Source organism: Carassius carassius, chromosome 5, assembly GCF_963082965.1.
Source record: "Carassius carassius chromosome 5, fCarCar2.1, whole genome shotgun sequence".
Classification (NCBI taxonomy): domain Eukaryota; kingdom Metazoa; phylum Chordata; class Actinopteri; order Cypriniformes; family Cyprinidae; genus Carassius; species Carassius carassius.
Window position 1 is genome coordinate 14372561 of NC_081759.1, and position 23663 is coordinate 14396223.

The window sequence follows — 23663 nt, forward strand, 5'->3', positions numbered from 1 at the left end:
AAATCCTAAATTGGTAGATATTTCACCCATTTCAAATGGGCTCCGTTCAAGTAACCCTGGGAAAAAAGTTAAAGAAAGCTTTGGGATATTTTGCCTTTTTAATGACAAGGTCATTAAAAATCATGCACGCTGCAAATAACCTCATGCAGTAGTTATGGTAAACCATCCAAGCACTTTTATTCATTAATATTCATAAATACACACAGCAGCTTCATTAGAGAAGGTCTCTTGTTTCCTCTTCAGTTTTTGAATGTGGAGTATTTATAAGGAGAGCCTTTTGCAAGACACAGGAAGCAGAGGTCTGCCATAGATACCTACGCTCACCTGCTAAAGGAAAAAAATGAGTTATGTGGAATTGATTATCAACTTATAGATATATTTATTTATATATTTATATGTCTTATTTTCTCTCTCTCTCTCGTTCCGTTTATCGGTCTCTCGGTTTCTCTCACTCTCTCACACGCCTGTACTGATGTATTTGGACTTTTTTCCTCTTGCTCTCCTTTTATGGATTTATACAATGTAACAAAAGGTGACAGACCTGAAATTACAATCACCAAAAAAAAAAAAAAAAAAAAAAAAAAAAGAACAAAATTAGAGAGAGCTGTGTTTTTTGCCCACCGTCATTGGCAGTTACAGCACAGAGGACATTGTCTGCGTTGTGGTGGGATATCATCAAAGAGGAGGTGGTGGAGGCTCCTTGCCTGTGGAGCTCTCCTTCAGGTTGAGGCTCTCCAGAGCCACATCTAAAGGCATGATGTCCACGCAGCCCATGGCGCCGAAGTCAGCAAAGTCTCGCCTTTCGTCCTCGTCGGAAGACGAGCTCTCTTCTCGCATTAGTGTGGACAGCAGCAGCTCCTGAACGAACAGGCTGCGGTCCGCGCGCTCGCTCTCCAGCAACTGCCGTTCTGCCTCGGACATTTTCGGCTCGTTCAACCTGGTGAAATTAGATAGACAAATTAGATAGAAAAACTATTTTAAATAGTCTATTTAATTTCACTTTTCTGGAATACCGTTATTAATTGTTTGATTACATACAAATAACCAAAGACTGTGTCCAATTAATTCATACAATTTAAACAATTACAATTTTAATGATACAGTGCCCTATAATATGTTTCACCTTTTCAGAAATTCTATTTTGTGTTCTATGGTTATAACTACATTACCAAAAATTTAAAAAATCAAATGAATGCATAGAATGGTTTCATTAATCTTTTAAAATGTAATAAAATGAAAAACATTTTAATCAAAGAAAGTGCTGCACAATAGAGGTTTTCTGTCCAATTATGCTGTCAACATTAATAAAAGTTTTTGTGATATTCCTTAAAATGATATTTTAAATTGTACTTTTATTCTTGTTTATTATTGTTATTTTGAGAAGCACATACACTGTACAAAATTAATATTTCTGTCATAATTTCAAATGAAACCAAACTTTTATTTTGGCAGGCCAAAGAGCCACCAGCGTGAACCATCTTGTTAAAATAGTTCTATCAGGATTTACTAAAAGACTCGCAGTGAAAAAATTTACGCTGAATATCGTGGACACAAGTTATTTTTGTGACTCACCTTACTGAATATGCATTTGTAGGAGTTTCCCTTTCAGATGCAAAATTTATGGGAGGAGAGTATTAAAATGAATCATGGAACGCGATTTACTAACATTTGCGCTTGTCAAATTACTGGTATTTTTCGCCATTAATTAACGCTGCAAAAATGCATGTCATAATTTGCGCTATTTAGAAAATCTGGCCTTTTTAAATCTTAACATTTTATGTTAAATTTGACTTTTTTTTTACCAAAAATATCTAATTATTATAATAATTTGTTTGTTTTTATTTTTCTGAAATATCCAAGTATAAATTGTAATTCAGGAACTTAAACATGCTCATCATAGAGGGAGGTGTATTATCTTTAAATTAATTATATGGGGGAAAAAGTTTAAGGTACTTTTATCAGGTCATTATAAGCGTAAGAGCTGCAACTATTATATTTACTTGTTTGGAAAAGAGCAGCTTGGCATTCTGCTAAATATCTCAAATGTGTTCTATGGGGGAAAATTACAGAAGTCAACAGAACTTTAAAGGGTTAGTTCATCCAAAAATTCAAATTATTCCATGTTTTACTCACCCTCAAGGCATCCTAGGTATATATGACTTTCTTCTTTCAGATGAATCCAATCGCAGTTATATTACAAAATTGTCCTTGCTCTTCCAAACTTTATAATGGCATGGGCATGTGTTTTTGTTTAAAAGTCCAAAAGTAGTCAAATAAAGTGCATCCATCCATAATATAACATGCCTCCCAGGGCTCCAGGGGGTGAATGTGGTCAATATGTTTTTGTACGAAAAATATCCATATTTAAAGCTCTATAAACACCTTTATTTCACTTCTCATAACTGCAATTTATTTGACTACTTTTGGACTGTTGAACCAAAACATCCACCCATGCAATTATAAAGCTTGGAAGACCAAGGACAATTTTTAATTGGGTGAAGTAAATTTTTTTGGGTGAAGTAAAGGCTGATTTATACTTCTGCGTCGGACCTACGCCGTAGGCAATGCGTCAGTTTTCGTTTATACTTCTGTGTCGTTGTCCGCGTCGATGTGCAGTACACATGCAAACCACTAGTCTGCAGTGTACACGGGCATGTTGATGGTGTAACCTCCAGTACCGTGACAAAAGCCGTAATCTTTCCATCTCCACAAGGACTTGTACCACAGCAGATCAACATTGTTTGTCGCAGACTACTACTGATGTATAATGCTATGTAGTATAATATATGATAAGACAATTGTTCTGTCCTTTTGTTTTATTTTATATAAGAAGGTGTAAATTTTATTAAAGTGCACATAAACACACACAAAACTCAAGTACACACGGAGGGGGGGATTCTAGCGGCGTAGGGGAGTGCGTCAACGCATAGGCTACGGCGTAGGTCCGATGCAGAAGTATAAATCAGCCTTAACCCTTTAATAATACATAAACAACCTTAAGTGTATAGTTAAGTCTGAGCCATACCGTGAGAGAAGAAACTGGGAGCTGTGGGAGGCCAGCGGGTTGCTCTCAGTCATGGCTGTGTTTGTGGCGGTGCTGGGTGGCGGGATGCTGGCGCTGATGTTGCTAGGGTTGCTGCGTTGGCGTGTAGCGTTACGTGCCGTCTCCAGTTGTTGGCGTGCTGCCTGTGCCTGCTGGCGCTCCAGCTGAAGCTGCATTTGCAGCTGCTGCAGCTGTGAGGCCGAGGGGCCAGAAGAGTTGAGCTGTCCTCCCGCGGAGCGCCGCACACCTGACAGCTGAGAGAGCAACTCTGGTGATGTAGACACAATGAGAAAGATGGCAAAAAAAGAGTGTGTGAGAAGACATTCAAAACAGCACTTGCATCAACAAAATTAAAGTCCATAAGCCAATTAAGTTAAGGCCTGTATTACACACCTGCTATGGGGTCCATGGCTTCCCTATTGCTTGGAGAGTAGGAGGAGCTTTGTGAAGAGGAGAGCCCACCAGTGGAGCTGCTGGTAAAGTGCATGTTAGTCCGGCGTGCCCGCGGACCGCCCAGTCCCCGCCCAGGGTGGAACATCCGACGAACGTGCCGTACGCCGCTGCTCTCATCGTGCACACACTGGTTAAGGAGTAACTGGTTGAGAATGTCACAACACAAGCATCACCTCTCATCCTGAATCATCCAACATAATTTAAGGTTTGAGTCTTTTAAGGTGTTGTGATTTTAACTTTTTTGCTCCACACTTTTCCATCACTAAATCACTTTCACTGTTAAAAAGAGAGTTCACCCAAAAATGAAACTTCTGTCATTAATTACTCACCCTCATGTCACTCACTCATGTCAATCCCGGGAGACCTTTGTTTATTCTCAGATTAAGATTTTTGATGCATCCCTGGAGCTCTCTGACCCTTCCTTAGACAGCCAGGATCCTTACATGATCAAGGTTTAGAAACGTAGCAATGACATAGTTCAAATAATCCATGTGACACCAGTGGTTCAACAGTAATTTTATGAAGCTACAAGAATACTTTTTGTGTGCAAAGAAAAAAAACCTATAGCGCCATTTTGGACAGTATCCAATGAACGTAAACAACATATGCAACGTATGCATGCGGAAACATTGTTTACTATCAGATCAAAGTGTAAACAATGTAAAACTATGGTTGAACCACTGATGTCACATGGATTACTTTAACAATGTCCTTGCTATGTTTCTGAGCCTTGATCTTGTTAGGATTCTTGCTTTCTACGGGTAGGTCAGAGAGCTCTCGGAATTCATCAAAAATATCTTCATTTGTGTTTGAAGATGAATGAAGGTCTTACAAGTTTGGAATGACATGAGGGTAATTAATGACAGAATTTTTATTTTTGGTTGAACTATCCCTTTAAGTAAAGTTTAAAACTGTTAATAAAACAATTCATGGGCAGGAATACAAAAATGAAAAGTTCAATTTGTAGTTTTAATAAAAACCCTGGAGCAGTCAAAAATCAGCCAGATGATGCAAAGTGATGCATTTTGTGTCATCAGGTGAACTTTTACTAAGAAATAATATGGGTATCTTAGTGAAAGTAACACAGAGGAGTAAACATTGTACTACCAACATTACAATGTAAAGCAGGTTGTAAATATAATATAGCAAATTATTATATTAATTTATAATAAACTAAATTTCATTTAGTCATTTACTTACACTAATGTCAATTCAAAGTGGTCTTTCCTTTCATGGAACACAAAAGGAGACATTCTACTAGGGGACTATACCAAAGACTATAGAATACCCAAGACGTGTCACTTGTATAGTTTTGAATGCAGAAAAATGCAACGATCAATATGTTCGCTCAATTGCAGGAAACCCCGCCTTCTGAGCAAAAGAGCCAATTGCTAATTGGTAAAATCAACGCGTCACAGCAGCTGCTGTTAGAAGTTCTGGTAGCAATAGAAACAGTCCCAGTCCTGTTCTGAGATGTGCGTTCAGGACTGTGCATGCTGATCTAGCCTTTAAAAAAAAGCTTTTTATAACTCTATTTGAGCAAAAGAAACAACGTTTATGACCCAGTTGTTGTCAGCTTCACTGGTGATTTCAAATATAAAATTTAATCGTAAGCTTAGTGAACAGTTTTGGAGAATTTGATGTTTCCCCATTCAAAGTGATAGGAGTTGTACTTAAATGACCGAGAGGTATTTCAAAGATGGCCGCCGAGTAACATGACTTGCCTTGAAGAAACTTTGACTATACTGGCCACAATTGTTTATAGATTTATGATGAGCTGTGACTGAATTGTTCAAGATCAAATATGACAAAAAGACACCACTGAAGTAATATAAGGCCTAAAAAAAAAATTTGTTTGGTTCCGGTTTCCGACCGACCCTGTCAATTTATGTGCGACCCAAATTTATTTTATGAGACTGGGGAAGAACGGTCTTTCACACATCGTTAATTAAATTACAGTTTCCTTTAAATGCTGTTTTACACTTAAGTAATCCGTTAAAAACCATTAAGTATTGCATCAAAACCCTTTAACTGTCAATTCCTAAAGTGAGCTATAACTTAAGGTTTGGAAATCGTAACATTAAGAGAAACACGGGGGGGGGGGGGGGTCAACAATATATCGCGGAACAGAGAGGGCACTGACAACATGCTGACAGACAGGACATTAACATTACCAGCTTACTTTTAATATGAACAAAGTCTCATTTGGTTATTTCACCTTTCAAATGTGGTCATTTTTTAAAGAAATGTAAACAATAAATACCGTTTTGTGGCTCTTGAATGTGTCGAACAGATCGCTGTAAGTTAGATCATCAGTTAAAACTAACTGATCGTCTCTTGCTTCTAGTTAATTTATAGCATCAAAATCAAATAAACCACATAAATGAACATCATAAAGAATGTTGTTTGACTACAAAAAGATGTCTGTACACTCCGTTTTTCAAGTTCAAATCCTCCATGTTAATCTACTTCTGAGATCGCCTGTCAAACTCCCGCGAAGGCTTTTTGTGTGTGTGTGTGCGTTTTGCGTGTCTATGGCAACAACAGACTTTAAACGGGAATACAGAATCACTGTCGTAAAAGTACCGGTACACACATTTAAAATCAGCGCGCATGTGTGTGTGTGTGTGTGTGTGTAAAACTGCCACTGGAGAAAAAAATAAATAAATTTTAAAAAAAATTAAATCCCTACCGACCAATGACCTCAACTGACAACCAACCGGAACCAAACTTTTTTTTTTTTAGGCTTAATAATGATTTAAAACTCAAATTTAAATTCACTGACAATCTTCAGTTCCAGTGAGCTTTCATACTCTGCAACAAGATCAAGAACTGACGCTTGATGTGCGAATCACAGCTCAGTTTGTGAACAAATCATTCAGTAAGGTTTTGTAAAGATCTAATTCAAAATAATTTTCATTCATGAATCAGACATTGGCATTCTTTTGGAAGCTTTCCCCATTCATTGCAATTGCACAGAAAAGAGCAACCATAACTACTCTTTGAAATATTTTTTGTAATACATAGAAGTAAAAACAAAGGTTTGGAGTGACATGAATAAATGGCAGAATTTTAGGTTCTGTGAGAAGAATCTTTACATTTCTTAAAGATGTATGGACACAAAACCTCAATAAACCTTTGTAAGGTTATCTCTGTAGTGACTTGAACACACGGTCCTCAGTCATTATACATGAGCAGAACCAATGTGTGCAAATTGAAAAACTGTTCTTACATAAAGAAAAAATTGAAGACTGAATAGAAGGGTTTTATGAAAGAAGTCCATTATACATATACACATTAGGTTAAGATAAAAGGATATTAAATCTCTAGGTGCTCTGTGTTCAAGTGTGAGATGAGCAGCAAAGTCATCTGTCACATGATTGGGGTCGCCACCAGGCAAAGCTGCACAGATTGGGCAAATCTGAAACAGAGAATAGATATATATTAATAATAAATTAATGTAACCTCACATTAGATGGACATGCTCTTTCATGGTTGCATTATTTTCAAACACAGAGTGTAAAATTAATCATGGGCTAAAATCATGTGGATCTATTGGATCTATCATGGGATTCTATTTCTGAAATTGTTTCTATTATCTCACATACGGATTATGCTCATCAATTAAAATGATTTAATTTAATTTTAGTTTAGTTTTATTTTTTTAATATCATTATGCATGACTCAAACTATCTCTGAAAGTCAAAGCTGTGAACTCCATACAAAGACTGTATCAGTAAATACGTACAGTTAATTTTTAAATGGTTTAGTTTTTATTGATTTATATATTCTAGTGCAAAACAGCAAACATGCTCTTTTTGGTTGATTTTGCTGCATCTAGTGTTGTCACTGGAACCTAATTACATCCCATGTAGTTAGGAGAACACATGATTTTAGCAAAGACAGCATGTGTACTCACCACCTCTGTAGAGGTCTCTGCATGCTCTGAGGTCACGTGCTCCTGTAGAGATGTTTCCGTGTAGCCCATTTTAGCACAGTAAGGACAAGTAAATGACTGAGGCTGCTCTACTGAGAATGCCTCCCCCCCATAATACAAGTCTGCAGAGTTCAGATAAAAGTCAATCACAATCTCTTCATTTACCATCACCAGCATTACTAAGATCAGGGTTCAACTGTCAGGATGGTCTATTCATATTCTGTAATGTTTTGAACATTATAATAATGTTTTTTGAGAAACATATATATATATATATATATACACATATATATATATACACATACATACATACATACATATATATATATATATATATATATATATATATATATATATATATATATATATACACATATATACATACACATACATACATATATATATATATGGGTGAAAGACGTTAAGATGTCCGCATCAAAGGAAATGTACAAAAGTGATTTTGTGTCCATAGAAAGCACATTAAAATTTAAGTAAAATGTCTACTTTTAAGGTTTCAAATAAGTTTTTGGAGAATAAAATGTCAAAATTTGGTTGAAATAATGTTACATTGTCATTCAGTGTAACACAATATTTATGCAAAAATTCAAACAACATGCTTATTCTGATGTGTACATATTAAAATATATAAAAGAATAATGGAGCATAATAAATTTTATTGTGTTTTAAATTAGCACAAAATTCTTACTGACAAATGGGCAAAACCTAGGATAGTGGCAAATGTTAAAAATGTAAAATTACAACGCATTAGTATTTGGGGTGAAAGTAATTAGTCTTTTAATATGTCATAAATTGATTTTTGTTGTAAATATGCCTGACAAGATTGTTACACTGAATGAGATTTTACTTGGTCTTCTGTAAATCAGGGCAAAATGTATGATATTTATTTTTTGCTCAGAAAAACAAAAACAAAATTGCAATTAAATAAAACGGAAACCTTTTTGCATTTTTTGGGGGGAAAAACTACAACAGTTTAAAGCAGTATTACACTTTTTTTTATGCTTAAACACTTTTTCGTCTTTGACCTATATATATATATATATATAGTGATATGAATAAAACAGGAATGTAATTTTAGAATAAACCATTCTAGAATGAATTTTGTTCTATAGTGCAAAATATAAATAGTTATACATATATATATTTTTTATATTATTGATACAAAATATATTAAATCATATATTGTAATGCTGTAACTTCTGAAATATATATTGTAATCGTTCGCTATGTCATTTGTGTGGAAGTATTTCAAAATCTGTGCGCAGAACTTTGGATAAATGCGTCTGCTAAATGCATAAATTAAAATAAATTATTACAAAATATATTAAATCATATATTGTAAATGCTGTAACTTCTGAAAAGTATCAAAATATTCTTACAATTCAATAAAATTTATTTTTAAAGATAATATATAATTAAATACACCACATAAATTACAATACAAATATTTGTCTTAATTTTTTAAACATTCAACCATATAGCTTTTTTTTTTTTTTTTTTTTTTTTTTTTTTTTTTTTTTGCAAAGTATGCATACATATAACAGAGCAGTGGAGCCATTTAAAAAATGAAGTGATAAAGAGTGAAAATGATGACATTATTGGACATCACAGCTTACCAAAGTCTACCCTGGTTAGTATGCACTGCATTGGGTGCTCCGTGGTGTGTCTAGTTGTTGTGGCTCCACTTTCGTAGCAAGATGCACAAAGGTCGTAGTCGTAGCAAATTAAACACTTGTATCGGCGCCCTCTGAAGTTCCCTTTTAAACATGCATCACAGCTCACACCTGTGGGAGAACACAGAGGCATTTAACTCAGAACAACAGCAGAAGGCCCTATGAAGACCCTGATCGCATTGATCTCAGACAATGTTTGCCTGGTTAGTTTCTATCCATTCTAAAAAAAAAAAATAAGTTATTAAATTTTATTATCCAGTCCTTCTGTATAATGTAAAAAAGCAGATATTTACCATTAACTTCTGAGTGAAACTGATCTAGTGTTGTGATCAAAGTAACAGCTTTTTAGTGATTAAAAAGGGAGTGCTCTTTGTGTGCTTTCTAGGTTATATGTAATCCATTCAGATCTGTTTTTCAGCTATATACACGCTGAAATTGGGGAAAGAAATCCTCCATATTAATGCGGGATTCACACTCGAAAGAGCAATAGATGGGACAAAAAAAAATCTCTAATTTCTTAAGCACACTAATTATTTAATTGGCACCTGGCCTGGATAAAACTATGTTTGAGCAGATTTCATTATCATTAGCTCGTATTTAGGTGAACACATGGAGTTTTATGTGGCAGTGGGCTTTACTAGGCTATACTTGGATATAGTTAAGCATTTAAGGTATAGTTGGATTAAAAATAAGCATTGGTGAAGAGAAAACCAGACCGCTGCTAAACACACACTGAAACATTTGAACAAATATTCTCATCAGGTGTGAACCAACTCCAATTCATTATAGCCAAATTAAAAGAACATCCCTTTATATTAATCGACACAATGCCCAAAATGACTACAGAACTAGAACAAGCAAGAATGAATCTTTCTGTAACCAGAAGCAGATTTAAAACACTTAAACCTTAGATTAGACTGCGGTGTTGACTAGGCAAAGTCTGTTTAGTAAAGTTAAATGTTATACTGCAAGATTACAAATAAAGGCTACAGCACAATTTGCATACGTTTACTATGCACAGTGAGAGTTTGATAGCTCCACCCCCTTTTGGCTACTGATGTTCAAACAACTTTACAGAACAGTATAAACAACATGGGTCTTTATTTATTTTTTCAAATTATTAATATCTCTAACCTACTGTGTCTGATCATTTTTTCATACTAAAGAAATGCTTCTGATCAACTGAAGGTGAAGCCCAAACCCCAAATTATACAGGGCTTTTTTAGAATGATTAGTCAATTATTATATTATGGGTAGCATGTGAATTAGGGTGCATCGTCAAGTCTTATTTGCATCCAAAAGAATGAGACATAAGCAAAGCAGACAAAAGCTTCTGACTAACTGCTGCCATGTACTGCTGGGAGAAATTAACACAGGGAATTAATCCCAGATTCAGATAATGAAATGTTTGCATGTAAAATTGAATCAGATAGCCTCTTAGTTCCCAAGAGGAAATATGTAGCCTAAGAGATTTTCATTGTTCAGTACTGACCACATTGTTAGTCTGATATTGTGGTTTCACATATCTCTGGGTTAGAAATGAGGTTTGGGGAGTTATAACTAGCATTTTCCTTTCTAACCTGCCAAATGACCTCTGCTGCCTTTTCGCAGTAAAGTCCTGCAAACAAACCAAACTACAGATTCAAACTAAACCACAAGAGGAAGATCTCCATTTGCTCCAACTGAAAAATGTGGAATGGGCTTTCTATGCATTTTAGTTTCCTTTTTTTCATTGACAACATCAAAGTAAAAAAATCTAATAACTTTAGATGTTCCCAACGTCTCTGACTCCAAGCTCCCCCATTGTCTACCACAATATCTGAAGGCCCGACACTACTATTTTCTGTAAAATTAAACTTGAGGATTCCAAGTGTTTTTCAGGTGTTTAACCAATGAATTTACAAAAAGTATTTTAGAGCTTGGCATAACTGAATATATATATTCAGTGTTAGGGGTGGAACGGTACAACTTACTCATGGTTAGGTTTGTATCACAGTTTTAGAGTCATGGTTTCAGTACGGTTCAGTATGTGCTATGTTTAGGGAAAAACTATACTGTCAAATAAAAAATAAATAAAAAAAAAAAGAAACCATCTAATTCTAACTAAAAGCAACCGCACAAATAAATACAATAGAGTATAGACAATAAATTTTTTTAGGTAGGTCTAACATAAGTTTTTAGGTACAGAAATTGAATAAAGTAATCAAATGTAAAACAGCATTGCATATATTCTACGGAAACATGCTAGAGCTAGGCCCGGCTCCAAAATCAAATCACTGAGGGCGTTTCTTAAATTAGTGAGGTTGCTCTAACCTTACATATATAAAGTTTTAGTGCTGTCCATTGCTATGATGCAAAGAGCGGTCCATTTATAATCACTAAAAGCTCTCACTCAACTTAGTTTATTGTGATCTCACAAAGTTCTGTTATAATTAATGAAGTTCTCTATGCTGCACGATAAATCTCATTTACATTGCATTGACACTTTGTTATAATGAGATGTTTCATGCTGAACACAACACCTGAACAAAAACTCCAGCCATTCTAACGGTGAGTGGATTTTAACTTAAAGACCTCTGATTGGCTGTTGGGTTCAAGAAATCAACAGATATGTCTGTGACTGGCTACACTGGTAAACACCGCTCAACGCTTTAAAATAGAAACTAATCTCCAAAGTGCAATGCACTGGATAGTTTGCCAAATCGGCAACAAAATGCCATTATTACAGCTTTAAATGAGAGTGCTTTTGGAGGGTGCTTTGAAAAAAAATAAATAAATAAATAGATTTCTCGATTGTAATAGATTCTAATTTTTATGAACCAATATCTATTCTTAAATCCCAGGCGTTTATGTTTTCAATTGAACCGTACATATACAGTGCCTCCCATCAAATAAATCACAATGGGGTAAGTTTTGTGAGGTGTTCCTTTTGATATGAAACAAAGTTTCAGATTTCAAATTATGTCCATTACTTTAGGAAATTCAAACAATAAATACCTTTTAATGATGCATTATAGACCGCTGTAGACACCTCAAATCAAGTGAAGTGACAGTGCATGCGAACTGATCATCTCTTTCGCTTTACTAGTGGGTACTCGCCTGTGCATAATCAAAGGCATAGCAAAAGACTCGTGACAGTTTTATTTTTGTTCTGGAGGCTGATGATCCCTCGCTCTCTGCTGCCACACTGGAGCGCACTTTCCACCAACTGGACTGGGTTGGAATTACAGTTATAATTTACAACAGATCACCCTCAGTGTAATCTGTCAAAGTGACAGATGGCCTTCAGATTTTTCCGTCACTGCTAAAAATAATCCATAAATTATGGAAAATGTTCAGTTAATGCAACCTCTAGAGTGTTTGTATATGTGTGTAGAAAGATATATAGACAAGATAGTTTTAAGATTTTTTTAATTCAAATCTATAATTTACATATCTTTAAGATACAAAACATAAGATCTAGAAATCACTTAAAAGATAGTGGGAACTCTTCAAAATCCTAAGGGGATGATAATGTTTATTTTGTCCTATTTCTTACTTTGGAAGTCTGCTAAGGTCTTTCTAGAATTCACCTTCCATTACAAACTTTTTAAACTTGAAATTGTTAGCCAAGAGTCATTATACCCTGGGTTCTCGTAGTCATGGGTTGTTGTCTTGTTCCATCTCTCAAATTTGTAAAACCTTGTATATTTACAAGGTTAATAACAACAACAATAATTCTCAAAGTTGTCCATTAGTGGAAATGTTGCAAAGTTATTTGCAATTTTTGGAAACACAATACGTCCATTTCTACTGAAACCTGTTTCCGCCACTGAATAAAACATAAAAAAAGCTAGGACTAATTGTGACTTTTTCATCTCACATCTATGAGATATAAAGTATAATTCGGAGTGAAAAAAAAAAAAAATAAAATAAAATATTAGATGAAAGAATATCTTTCAACAAGAAAAGTAGGCTATAGACAATTGAAAAAATTTAAATTAAATTTATGCATTTAGCAGATGCTTTTATCTAAAGCGACCTACAGAGTGCATTTAGGCTATCAATTTTTACCTATCATGTGAATATTGAACAATTAAAAATATAAATCTACATTCAGTAGTAGAAGTCAAAATCATTGAATACATTGTTTATATTTACTGCATTTAAACATAAATAGGTCTATGAAATATGATACTGCAGTCCTCTGTAAAAAAAAGAATCTCACTGCTGAAAAACCATTTACTGTAACAAAATTTGGATTTGAAATCAAAATAATGGGTAAATGTAGTGTTTGTGCGGCTTCCGCACAGCATGCTGACTGCATAAGAACAGCAAGCAGATCATTTGTGAAACAGGCATTAGAAATGAAAAGACAAAAACAGAAGTAAAACAGACAGGTTTGTGGTCACCGTTCAACTCTTAACCCCTTTCCTTTAAACGCTAAAAGTATTCAGCATGTGAAAGTTTCTGTGACCGTACAAAGTATGAATATTTAATGAGCCAAGCATTGTGCATGATTGGGTGTCTGTTGCCCTTTAACCTTACAGAACTGATTCACACTGTTAGCACTGTAAACTCTCTCAGGGAAGTTGTGCCTTCAAATGTATTCTCTTTAAAACATTACAGCTGTCATCAAAGCCACAAGTCTCTGGCCACTGCATCTCGAGGAAGCAGTGCTGCGATTCACAGGCAAAAATAGCTTAACTTCTAAAAACATGTCACACAATCCACTGGCTAGATGATTATGAAAAGTCGTTTTGAACATTCTTTGTCTGTTGTCTTGTTTTCTTTTAGACTAGTGTTCTAACTTCACTATAGTAGTAACACTGTACAATAAGGTTATTTTTTTTAATATTAGTTAACTACATTTTTTAACAAACTAATGATGAAAAATACTAAAGTATTTATTAATCTCAGTTTATGTTCATTTCAACATTTTACTAATACCTTATTAAAATCAAAAGTTGTAGTTTTAATATTAATGGACCTGACTGAGCTAAGAACATTAGCTAACTATGAAAAATTGCATTTTTATTAACCAGCATTTACAAAGATTGCTAAATAGTGTAACAAATGGATTGCTCATTGAATCAAAATTAGGCTGTGCAATTAATCGCAATACATTTTTGATTTCGATTTTGGCCTCCAATGATTATGAAAATACAATAATCGAAAACAATTATTCTGCCAAATTCCACCTCTTTAGCGATGCACTTTCGCTCCACCATAAAAGCCCAATTTCACATGCAAATCAGTAAAATCATGTAACATGACTTTTGCAAAATGGGACGTTCTTGATTTATTAAAGTTGATTCTATTTATTCATGTTTTTAAAAGTGCAAAAAAGAACTTGTGCTGCTCCTTGGGAGACATGTAAAGTCATCTTGTAACTCAAGGTGCGTGCCTGCACAGTCAGACACACGCAAAAATGTCAAAATGTGGCACTTAGTGATTATTCACACAAACCCTCATCATTTACTTAATAAAAGTTAATGTGAATGAAATATAAATACGTGTGTAACAGTAAATTGGATCTGTAGGGATGGGTATAGTTTACGTTTTATCATTATTGATACTGATACTGCTTATAGATACCGATACTTATCGATACTGTTATCGATACTATTTGGGGCAAAAATATAAAGCGAAAAAATGTTGAAAAGTAGAAAAAGTTATTTTATTGCTGCTGAATTTTAGCAACTGTATTAAAGTTCTTCATTCGAGAGCAGTGAGCAGTGACACTCTTTGTGTCTTATTTTATTAAGGAAACAGGAAACAGATGATCCTTCTGCACAATCTGACTTTGCTGCAGTCTGGAATTGAACTACTGGTTTCGTCTGGTCAGAGGAGAACTGGCCCCCCAACTGAGCCTGGTTTCTCCCAAGGTTTTTTTCTACATTTTGTCACCGATGGAGTTTCGGTTCCTTGCCGCTGTCACCTCTGGCTTGCTTAGTTGGGGACACTTCATCTACAGCGATATCGTTGACTTGATTGCAAATAAATGCACAGACACTATTTAACTGAACAGAGATGACATCACTGAATTCAATGATGAACTGCCTTTAACTATCATTTTTGCATTATTGACACTGTTTTCCTAATGAATGTTGTTCAGTTGCTTTGACGCAATGTATTTTGTTTAAAGCGCTATATAAATAAAGGTGACTTTGACTTATTAACATTAAATGAATAGTTCACCCAAGTGAAAATTGTGTCATCATTTACTCACTCAATTTGTTTTAAACCCGAATAAGTTTCTTTCTTCTGTTGAACATAAAAGGTTAATTTGAAGAATGTGGCAAACTAAACTAAACTTTTTTTCTACTATTAAAGTCAGAGGGTACTAGCAACTGTTTGGTTACCCACATTCTTCAAAATATCTGTTGTGTTCGACAAGAATAAATAAAAATGAATACATAATTGATACAACATGAGTGAGGAAATAATGATAATTTAACCTTTTGGGTGAACTGTCCCTTTAATGAAAAGCGGCAGAATGTTTAGTACGGTCCTTTTAAGAGCTGCAAGCATCTGTTTTTCTCTCGACTGTTTACTTTCACTTTAGACATTAACTGTATTTATATGTAAACCTTGTGTGTTTTTGACAGTATTAGTGCAATCAGATGATAACCAAGATAATTAAGTAATAAGGTGCTGCTTGACCAGCCTTTTAGTGTACAGTCGCTTCGGGTGTATGCGCTCTGAATAAGATCTGAATAATATTAGAACAGCATGCAAATGAAACCGTTAACCACAAGGCTTTTAAGCACACAGAAATAACATACTTTTGTGATTGCGAATAGTCTTGTGAGTGTAACTCTACCGAATCATCATTTTTATGTGAATGTGTCTCACAAGTTTCAGTTGGAGCTGGAGCCTCGTGACATAATACAGCGCATTGAGGTAGATGTTGTGCTTTGTTAGAAAATGTTACATTATATTACTTGTGTTGCCCTCCTTTGTTCACTATTACTCTACTGCATTAATTTCATCTGACACTGTTGTCGCTTAGTTTTGTAACGTGAGCTTACACTTACGAATGTTTCACTCTTGCCACGATGACTGATTGCATGCAAACACACTCAGCACATGCTTATCTGTATACTTACTGGTATCGATCCAATTACGTACTGGTTAAAAAAAATACCAGTTCTCGGTACCCATCCCTACCCAAGAGTAACAGAGCAAAGGTAATGCCAAGAACCTGTCTGCGCTGTAGTGAACACGTCTCCCGAGAGAATCAAAACAGCACCACGGCTACAGGTGAGCTCAAGGACCTTCCTTCATTCACTTTCTTATTTCAGTTCTTACTCGGAGCAAAATGCAGCCTGTAACACTGGTGCCATGACCCAGATGAGGCAGTGTGATGAGCATTGGACAGGGTAGCTGCAGGAAGTTTTAAATCAAATTTAAGACTTTTTAAGGACCTGCAAAAAACCCTGATGGGAACAAGCTAATGCATCCTAACAAGTTTACCATTTACTATGCACTCAACACAAGACACTTGATTCATTGGGTACTATCTCAGCCTCACATACCACATACCACAAATCCAAATTTTGCTTTATGCAAAAGTGAGGTCGATCATATGACATCTCTAGGCTTCAATGAATCATTTATAAAACAGACAGTTCCAAATTTACGTTCTGACTGTCAAAATTCCATTCTGTATCAATGTGTTAAAGGGGTCATATGACGCTTTTTTTTTAAAGATCATTATTTTGTGTATTTGATGCTTTAATGTAGGAAAAAAAAAAACTTTTTTTTCAAATACTGTACATTATTGTGTAGGTCCTCTTTATGCCCTGCCTCTCTCAAAAGCATAGTTTTCTGCAAAGTCCCTCCATCGGACAAGCGCAGTCTGCTCTGATTGGCCAACTGACCCAGTACATTGTGACTGGCCGAACACCGCATTCAAAATGAATGTAAAGACAGTTAATAATGTCCTTAGTTTTACCATCTGTTCAAGCTCGAAAGTGAAACAGTCTTGTGACAGACACAGTGATGAAGCTCATGTGTTTGCAGTATACAAGCCACAGACGGTTAAGACAGCTGATTCCACTGTGTGACCCTGTCTCTCACTCTCTCTCTGCGCACACACAAACAGGATGCGCAAAACTCTGCATTTGAACATTCAATAGCAAATACTTAAACTAATTACAAAACGTACTTACAGTATCGGATTCATGAGAACCAGAAGTACTCCTCTCCTAGGTTCACGAAACGGTAGTCCATAAAATGTGTTGCTGTTAGGGCTGTGCAAAAAATCAAATGCGATTTTCATGCACATCTCATCAGTAAAGACGCTCCTGTAATTAGAAGTATATCTCCAGCACGTGCGTTCGGATCAGGGTTGCCAGGTTTTCACAACAAATCCTGCCCAGTTGCTTCTCAAAACTAGTCCAATCGCGTTTCCAGGAGGTTCTCTGATAAAAATTGCTACCCGGGGTTACCCCGTTTTTTGGCAGGGTTGCCTTGGTAAAATTCGCACTTTAGGGGCTAAATATCACGTTATTGTTATGGTCACTTCGACCTGTGGACATGAAAAACAACCACAGATTTGGCAACACTGATTGGCATTTACTACACAGCCGTAATTCACTGACAATCTACACAAAATCGATGTTAAAATCGCAGGCGATTCCTTGTCGATTTTGAAAACGATTTTGTGTCAGTTGTCGGTAGACTACGGCTCTGTGTAGTAACTGCTGCTCCACCTGAACCAGTGTTGCCAAGTCTGCGGTTGTTTTTCATGTCAGTGGTTTGAAGCAACCCCAATACCAATAACGTGATATTTAGCGCCTAAAATGTGAATTTTACCAAGGCAACCCTTCCAAACAATGTATTTTTTAACCCTGGGAAGCAATTGTTATCGGGGAACCTCCTGGAAACGGGTTTGGGCTAGTTTTAGACTAGTTTTTAGAAGCAACTGGGCAGGATTTGTTGTGAAAACCTGGCAACCCTGATCTGAACGCACATGCTGGATATACTACTAATTGCAGGAGCATCTTTACTAATGAGATGCGCATGAAAATCACATTCGATTTCTTGCACAGCCCTAGTTGCTGTTCTGTTCAAGATTCCTAAATCAATTTATTTTCGGGAGGCCAAATAAAGTGCTTTCACCTAGAAACACACAGCATCTCCCTGACATGGCTGCTTTTAACACTGAAACCACGCCTTCTTTCTTTGCATGAACATTTGGGCAGCATTTCGCAAATATTTCCACATCGAGATGTAGATATGTGGGGGTGTGTTTGAATAAGCCTTTTTAGGGGGGCGTGGCAGAGTCTTAACTTTAATAAAGAATATCTCTTTGGTTTTGAGACTTTAGTCTTTACAACTTCAGGGATCTTATCCATGCACAATCAGCTTGTAACACTCCAAAGAGAAAGGAAAATCACATCATATGCCCCTTAAGTTGATTTAGTTGCTCTAGCTGAATATAGTGCCAGCAGTGGCAGGGTTCAGTACCCAGGAAAATTCCTACACTGACAAAACTTGATAACAGCAATCCATAGACAGCCCACACTAACTACTGTAATATAGCCTAGTAGAAAAACTGTGTACTCTCATATTAAATTTCAGAATTTTGTGTAATATAAAAAGATAATAAATTAATATTTTTTTTATTAAATTGCTGTTTCTGTTATTATAAAAGTACCAAGGTTTTAATAAGGCCTGACATGACCCCAGACTGCATCTAGTGGCGCGTTTCCATTGAAATTACCCAGAACATTTGTACCAGGAACTTTTTTTCCTCAGGAAATTTTTTCCCCCCAGACCTGTTGCTTTCTGCGTTTACACCGCGGTGTAAAGTACCGGGAAGATTAGGCAAATAGACTGGTGACGTAGCTCTGCGCACGTTTCTCAATAAAAAGTACGCTGATTTTGGATGTGCATCCTCCTCGGTAGTTCAGACTTTGTGCATTCGACTTGGGAGTGTGATGTCCGCGACGAGCAAGTCCGGTAAATCTGTAAACAGCAGCATATACTTGATAACTTCAGTGAGCTGACCATGGCTACTGCAATTTTCCTCTCTGTATATTTACAATAAAAAGAAATAGGATATCAAATACCACTGCCTCCTTTCGTTTTCATTTTAACATAAGAACAGCTGCAGAAATGTACTTAGTTTAGGGATATGTAATATATATATATATATATATATATATATATATATATATATATACACAGCCATTACAATGAAACAAAATATTATATAAATTTGCCTTTTTTATTTTCATTTTAACATATAGATAAATTGAATACAGACCAAAGAAAACCTGTTAGATTTACCCCGCAGCTGAATTATATTTTATGTTTAACCACTAAAGAGAAATCAGAGCCAGCGGCACACATCAGAAGGTCTAGCCGAGGTGAGGCTGCTTGTCGGCGGATAGATGAACACTGAGCTCCCGCTGGTCGCGTCGAGCTGACCGTCTCTGAGATCGGCGAAAATAGGCACTGTCTTTATAAATAAACCACAGATTTGAGTTTTAAACAACTACATTCTCGCCTGAAATACTTTTAAAATTACATTTCATGACACAATAACACTAATATTTTGAAAATGATCTGAATAAATGCTGCTTGAACTCAGCTGACCATGGCTACTGCAATTTTCCTCTCAGTATATTTACAATAAAACGAAATCGGATATCAAATACCACTTCCTCCTTTCGTTTTCATTTAAACATAATAACAGCTGCAGAAATGTACTTAGTTTAGGGATATGTGTATATACAGCCATTACAATGAAACGAAATATTTTATAGATTCGCCTTTTTTATTTTCATTTGAACATATAGATAAATTGAATACAGACCAAAGATAACCTGTTAGATTTACCCAAAATGAATTATATTTTATGTTTAACCACTAAAGAGACATCAGAACCAGCGGCACATATCAGAAGGTCTAGCCGAGGTGAGGCTGCTTCTCGGCAGATACATGATCACTGAGCTCCCGCTGGTCGCGTCGAGTTGACCGTCTCTGAGATCGGCGAAACACATTTTTAAATAGGCGCTGTCTTTATAAATAAACCACAGATTTGAGTTTTAAACAACTACATTCACGCCTGAAATACTTTTAAAATTACATTTCATGACACAATAACAGTAATATTTTGAAAATGTTGATCCAAATAAATGGTGGTTGAACTCAACCAATGCTGCGTGAACTCAACCAATCAGGATGTTTAGCGGCCAAGTCCCACCCCCCGAAAGTTCCGGAACTTTGAAAAAGTACCACCTCGCCAGCAGGGACTTTCTGAGGGGCATTTTTTTACCCGGAACTTTATTTAGTTCCTGCGTTGGAAACACACCGAGTACCAGGCCAAAGTCCCTAGTTCCTGGGTAAAGTTCCTGCGGTGGAAACGGAGCATAGGGTTGTGGTTCTCAACCAAGGGTCAGGGGCCACTAGAGGGCCTTAGTAAACTTTCAAGAGGCGTTACTTAAACATATGAATAAATTATTATTAATATATTAATTTTTTTTTACTTTAATATAAATTAAATGTCAAAGATCTAAAGTCAATTATCTAAATAAAAAATAAAGAAATTCTACTCAACAAATACAGCTTTTATTGAAGAACAGAGTGCTTGAAACTTATGAAATCATGTCATTTCAATAAATGTCATTTCAAATTCTTAATTGAATGTATAAACTCTCTCGGTTTGTTTTACTAAAAAAGTTTGAAAACAAGCAGAGTTTTAATAATTGCAGCATAAATCGTAAGACATTTATAAGAGGCTTCAAAATATTGTTCTGGAGAGTGGGATGAACGGATCAAAACAATTGGGCTCGGGTTTGAAGAGTGCAAAACTTGAATATTAATAATTATTATTAAGTGTGCCAGGATGGCAAAGGGACCAAAACACAGGTAAATATGGTGCAAATATTTGATCAAATCAAGACAATTCTGGCTTATACAAAATCATACTTTCATGTAATGATATAGATTTTTTTTTTTTTTTTACTTTTGTGGACCTAAATCCTATATCCTAAAAGTATTATTAACTGCTATATTTGTGCTATTGACTCCCTCTCCTCCATCATCTATGTGGATCATATATATCTTTATTTTAAAAAAAAAACCAGAATTTCTCAATTCTGAACAAAGATTTATGTCTTTGTAAAATAATCACTACATAGAAGACAAAAGTGTAAATTTTTGGCAGCTGGCATTTGAATAACCCAAGGGGAACTCCTTAAGTATGGACTTGTCTAGTCAAATCTTAAATATCTACTGTATAAAATACCTTCAATCTGAGCAAACTTTAAGCATTAATTACAGAATCCAGATACGTCAGAATAATTCTGCCACTGAGCTTGAATCAAAGAGCTGAGCAGATGCCAAACTATCACCAATTCAGATATTATACCAATAATTATTTGAGGTGTTACACAGCACTAGGAGCCTCTTAAAAGATACTCTCAAGCACCGTGTGCTGTTTGCAGAGAAACTAGACGCATATGTAAGCAGTCTGCATTCACAGGCAGGTGACAGCCGCAGTCTTGAAATCTAGTAAACTGACAACCCAGACAGCATATTTGGGAATCACAGGCACATATGATGCACACATATGCGGTCTTAGACAGGCAGCTCACTATGATTAAAAGAAAAAACATTAAGCACTTAAATGTATAAACAAATTACACCTTTAATAACTCGCATTGAGTTACTAAGAATTCGGTTAAATTCAGACTTATATAAAATAATATAATTAATATTATGTCCTAGGATTAGTTTTGGACATGAACTTAAACATTCTTTGCAGTATCATGTATAATATGGTACATTTATATAAAAGTACGGTATTATTACCATCTAATATATCACTGTACTATATAAACACACGACTTTTGATGAGGGTAAAGAGTCCCAAAACGTACTGTGGAAATACCATGGTAACACTCAAAAACTCCAGTGTAGAGTGTCCAAAAACATAGTTTTACAATGGTTCTATGTCCTAAACATTATGATAAAACAGCGGTCATGACTTCATGATAAACTATAACAGACTCAATCTGATATTTCATCGCAATGTCAGTGGTACGTTATTCATTTAAGTATTACTATCTTATTAGTTTTAAACTGACAGCCCTTACTGAGGTTCTGCCGACTTTTAAGTACACTTAAGTGCACCCAAAGTGACTTTTAACAGGACAAATGTTTCTAAAGCCACATGATCAATTCAGTACTGAAATTCTGAATCTCTTCCTTGTATCCAAACGTGCTCGTTTGACTCAATACTGAATATCTTCTTCACAGAGTGAGCTAGAAATATAAACGCGTTTCCAGAAATAATTGAGTAAGATTGGTAAGCAATCACAGTTATGGCTTCACTGACACCAGCTAATGCTAAACCCAGACGTGCAAGTCATTCACTTGTACTGGCCTGAAACATGACATGACTCAAGGCGGCTCACATACACACAGAGAGAGACACACTAACAAGAGCTCCAGAGCGGTCAGACTGAGCTCCACAACCGCTAAAGCGGCTGAGTCTAGGGCCTTGGTCGGCATTCTAGCAGAGCAGGGTAACTTAAAGCAGAAAGCTTTAAAAATAAGTGTCTTAAATCAGGCCCAACCGAAGCCCTGACCTCTCCACGGACTACCTGCGGGAACACACTTAACCCTCCGTCCCGCGGCCGAGCGAGCCGCAGCAGGCCCGGCCTAGCACACAGGCCCAGCTCAATATCACACCAAGCGGCTCCCAGAAAACGCCCTTTGCGCCACCGAGGCGGTGTAAACACATAAAAGGTTGCACAATTCACGGCGGCCGCCATGATGAGTCTTTCCCAGTGTTTTTGAATTGAAAACATGGCAACGCCGCGGGTCAGCACTGGCCTACAATTCAAGGCAACGACGCAGCGATCGGCGGTTTTTTCGCACCTACCTTCATGTCGGGACATCCTACAGACAGTGACACAGCCCCTCCACGGGCTCCCTAACGTCTATGAGTCGGAAAGGTGCCGCTAAAAACGAAATAAAAGTGGGACGCGGTCTCTCTTTCCTATTTTCTCTCTTGAAGATAGATCCGGGGCTTACTTCTCTCCGCTTCCCCCTCCCCGTCTGTCATCGAGCGCTAGTGTGTGTGTGAGACGGAGCGGACGCGGTCTGCCGTCAGGGGGCGCAGCACTCCTCTACTTCTTCTTCTGTGGTGTTTGAAGGGCGGTAAACCCTATGGGTAAACCATGCGGTAAACTCGTGTAGCTCTTGAATGGGGGTTCTGTTAGCGTTGACATCGCCATCTACTGTAACTGTAACTATTTTTGACGATTCAAAATGCAGAAATACAGTAGAGCAGAGCGTATGTGGAATTCATAAACGTGTGAATTCAAGCATACTAATAAAATATAAAACCAAGTGGTTTTATTTTAAGACAGTACAAGCTGTGCTCCAAAAATTTTGTTAGGTTTTAATAAAACAAATAATAATAAAAAAGCATTTCGAACCGTGTGAGAATTTGAGAGGTTTTCATTAAAAATGCCAGAAAAGTAAAGTCAATTCTGAGAAAAAGTCTAGAACGTTTGCTTACAGATGGTTTGAT

At 36.2% G+C, this 23663-nt stretch overlaps 1 protein-coding gene across 3 annotated transcripts; it reads right to left on the bottom strand.

The window, feature by feature from the left end:
• Positions 1-152: 152 nt before the first annotated feature.
• Positions 153-23234, bottom strand: LOC132140819 (E3 ubiquitin-protein ligase KCMF1-like). Of its 3 annotated transcripts, none has more exons than XR_009433835.1 (8): positions 23010-23234; positions 9068-9235; positions 7416-7555; positions 6816-6917; positions 3437-3614; positions 3026-3311; positions 622-937; positions 153-324 (listed from the first exon to the last, which is right to left on the bottom strand). XR_009433835.1 is itself a non-coding variant. In XM_059549821.1 (7 exons), the coding sequence occupies exons 1-7, from the start codon at positions 23023-23025 to the stop codon at positions 676-678; spliced, it is 1152 nt and encodes a 383-aa protein (XP_059405804.1). In that variant the 5' UTR covers positions 23026-23233; the 3' UTR covers positions 153-675. The 3 variants fall into 3 exon arrangements, 1 of the variants encoding a protein (XP_059405804.1); XR_009433836.1 differs by having other exon boundaries at positions 153-327; XM_059549821.1 differs by having other exon boundaries at positions 153-937; positions 23010-23233.
• Between the last annotated feature and the right edge of the window lie 429 nt (positions 23235-23663).

What these genes read in the sequence shown, in the direction of transcription:
- LOC132140819 (XM_059549821.1), bottom strand. An exon ending in ACTAACCAGGGTAGACTTTG is followed by an intron (nt 7,556 to 9,067) that starts GTAAGCTGTGAT and finishes TGAACTCTGCAG; the next exon opens with ACTTGTATTATGGGGGGGAG. An exon ending in CAGAGACCTCTACAGAGGTG is followed by an intron (nt 6,918 to 7,415) that starts GTGAGTACACAT and finishes TCTCTGTTTCAG; the next exon opens with ATTTGCCCAATCTGTGCAGC.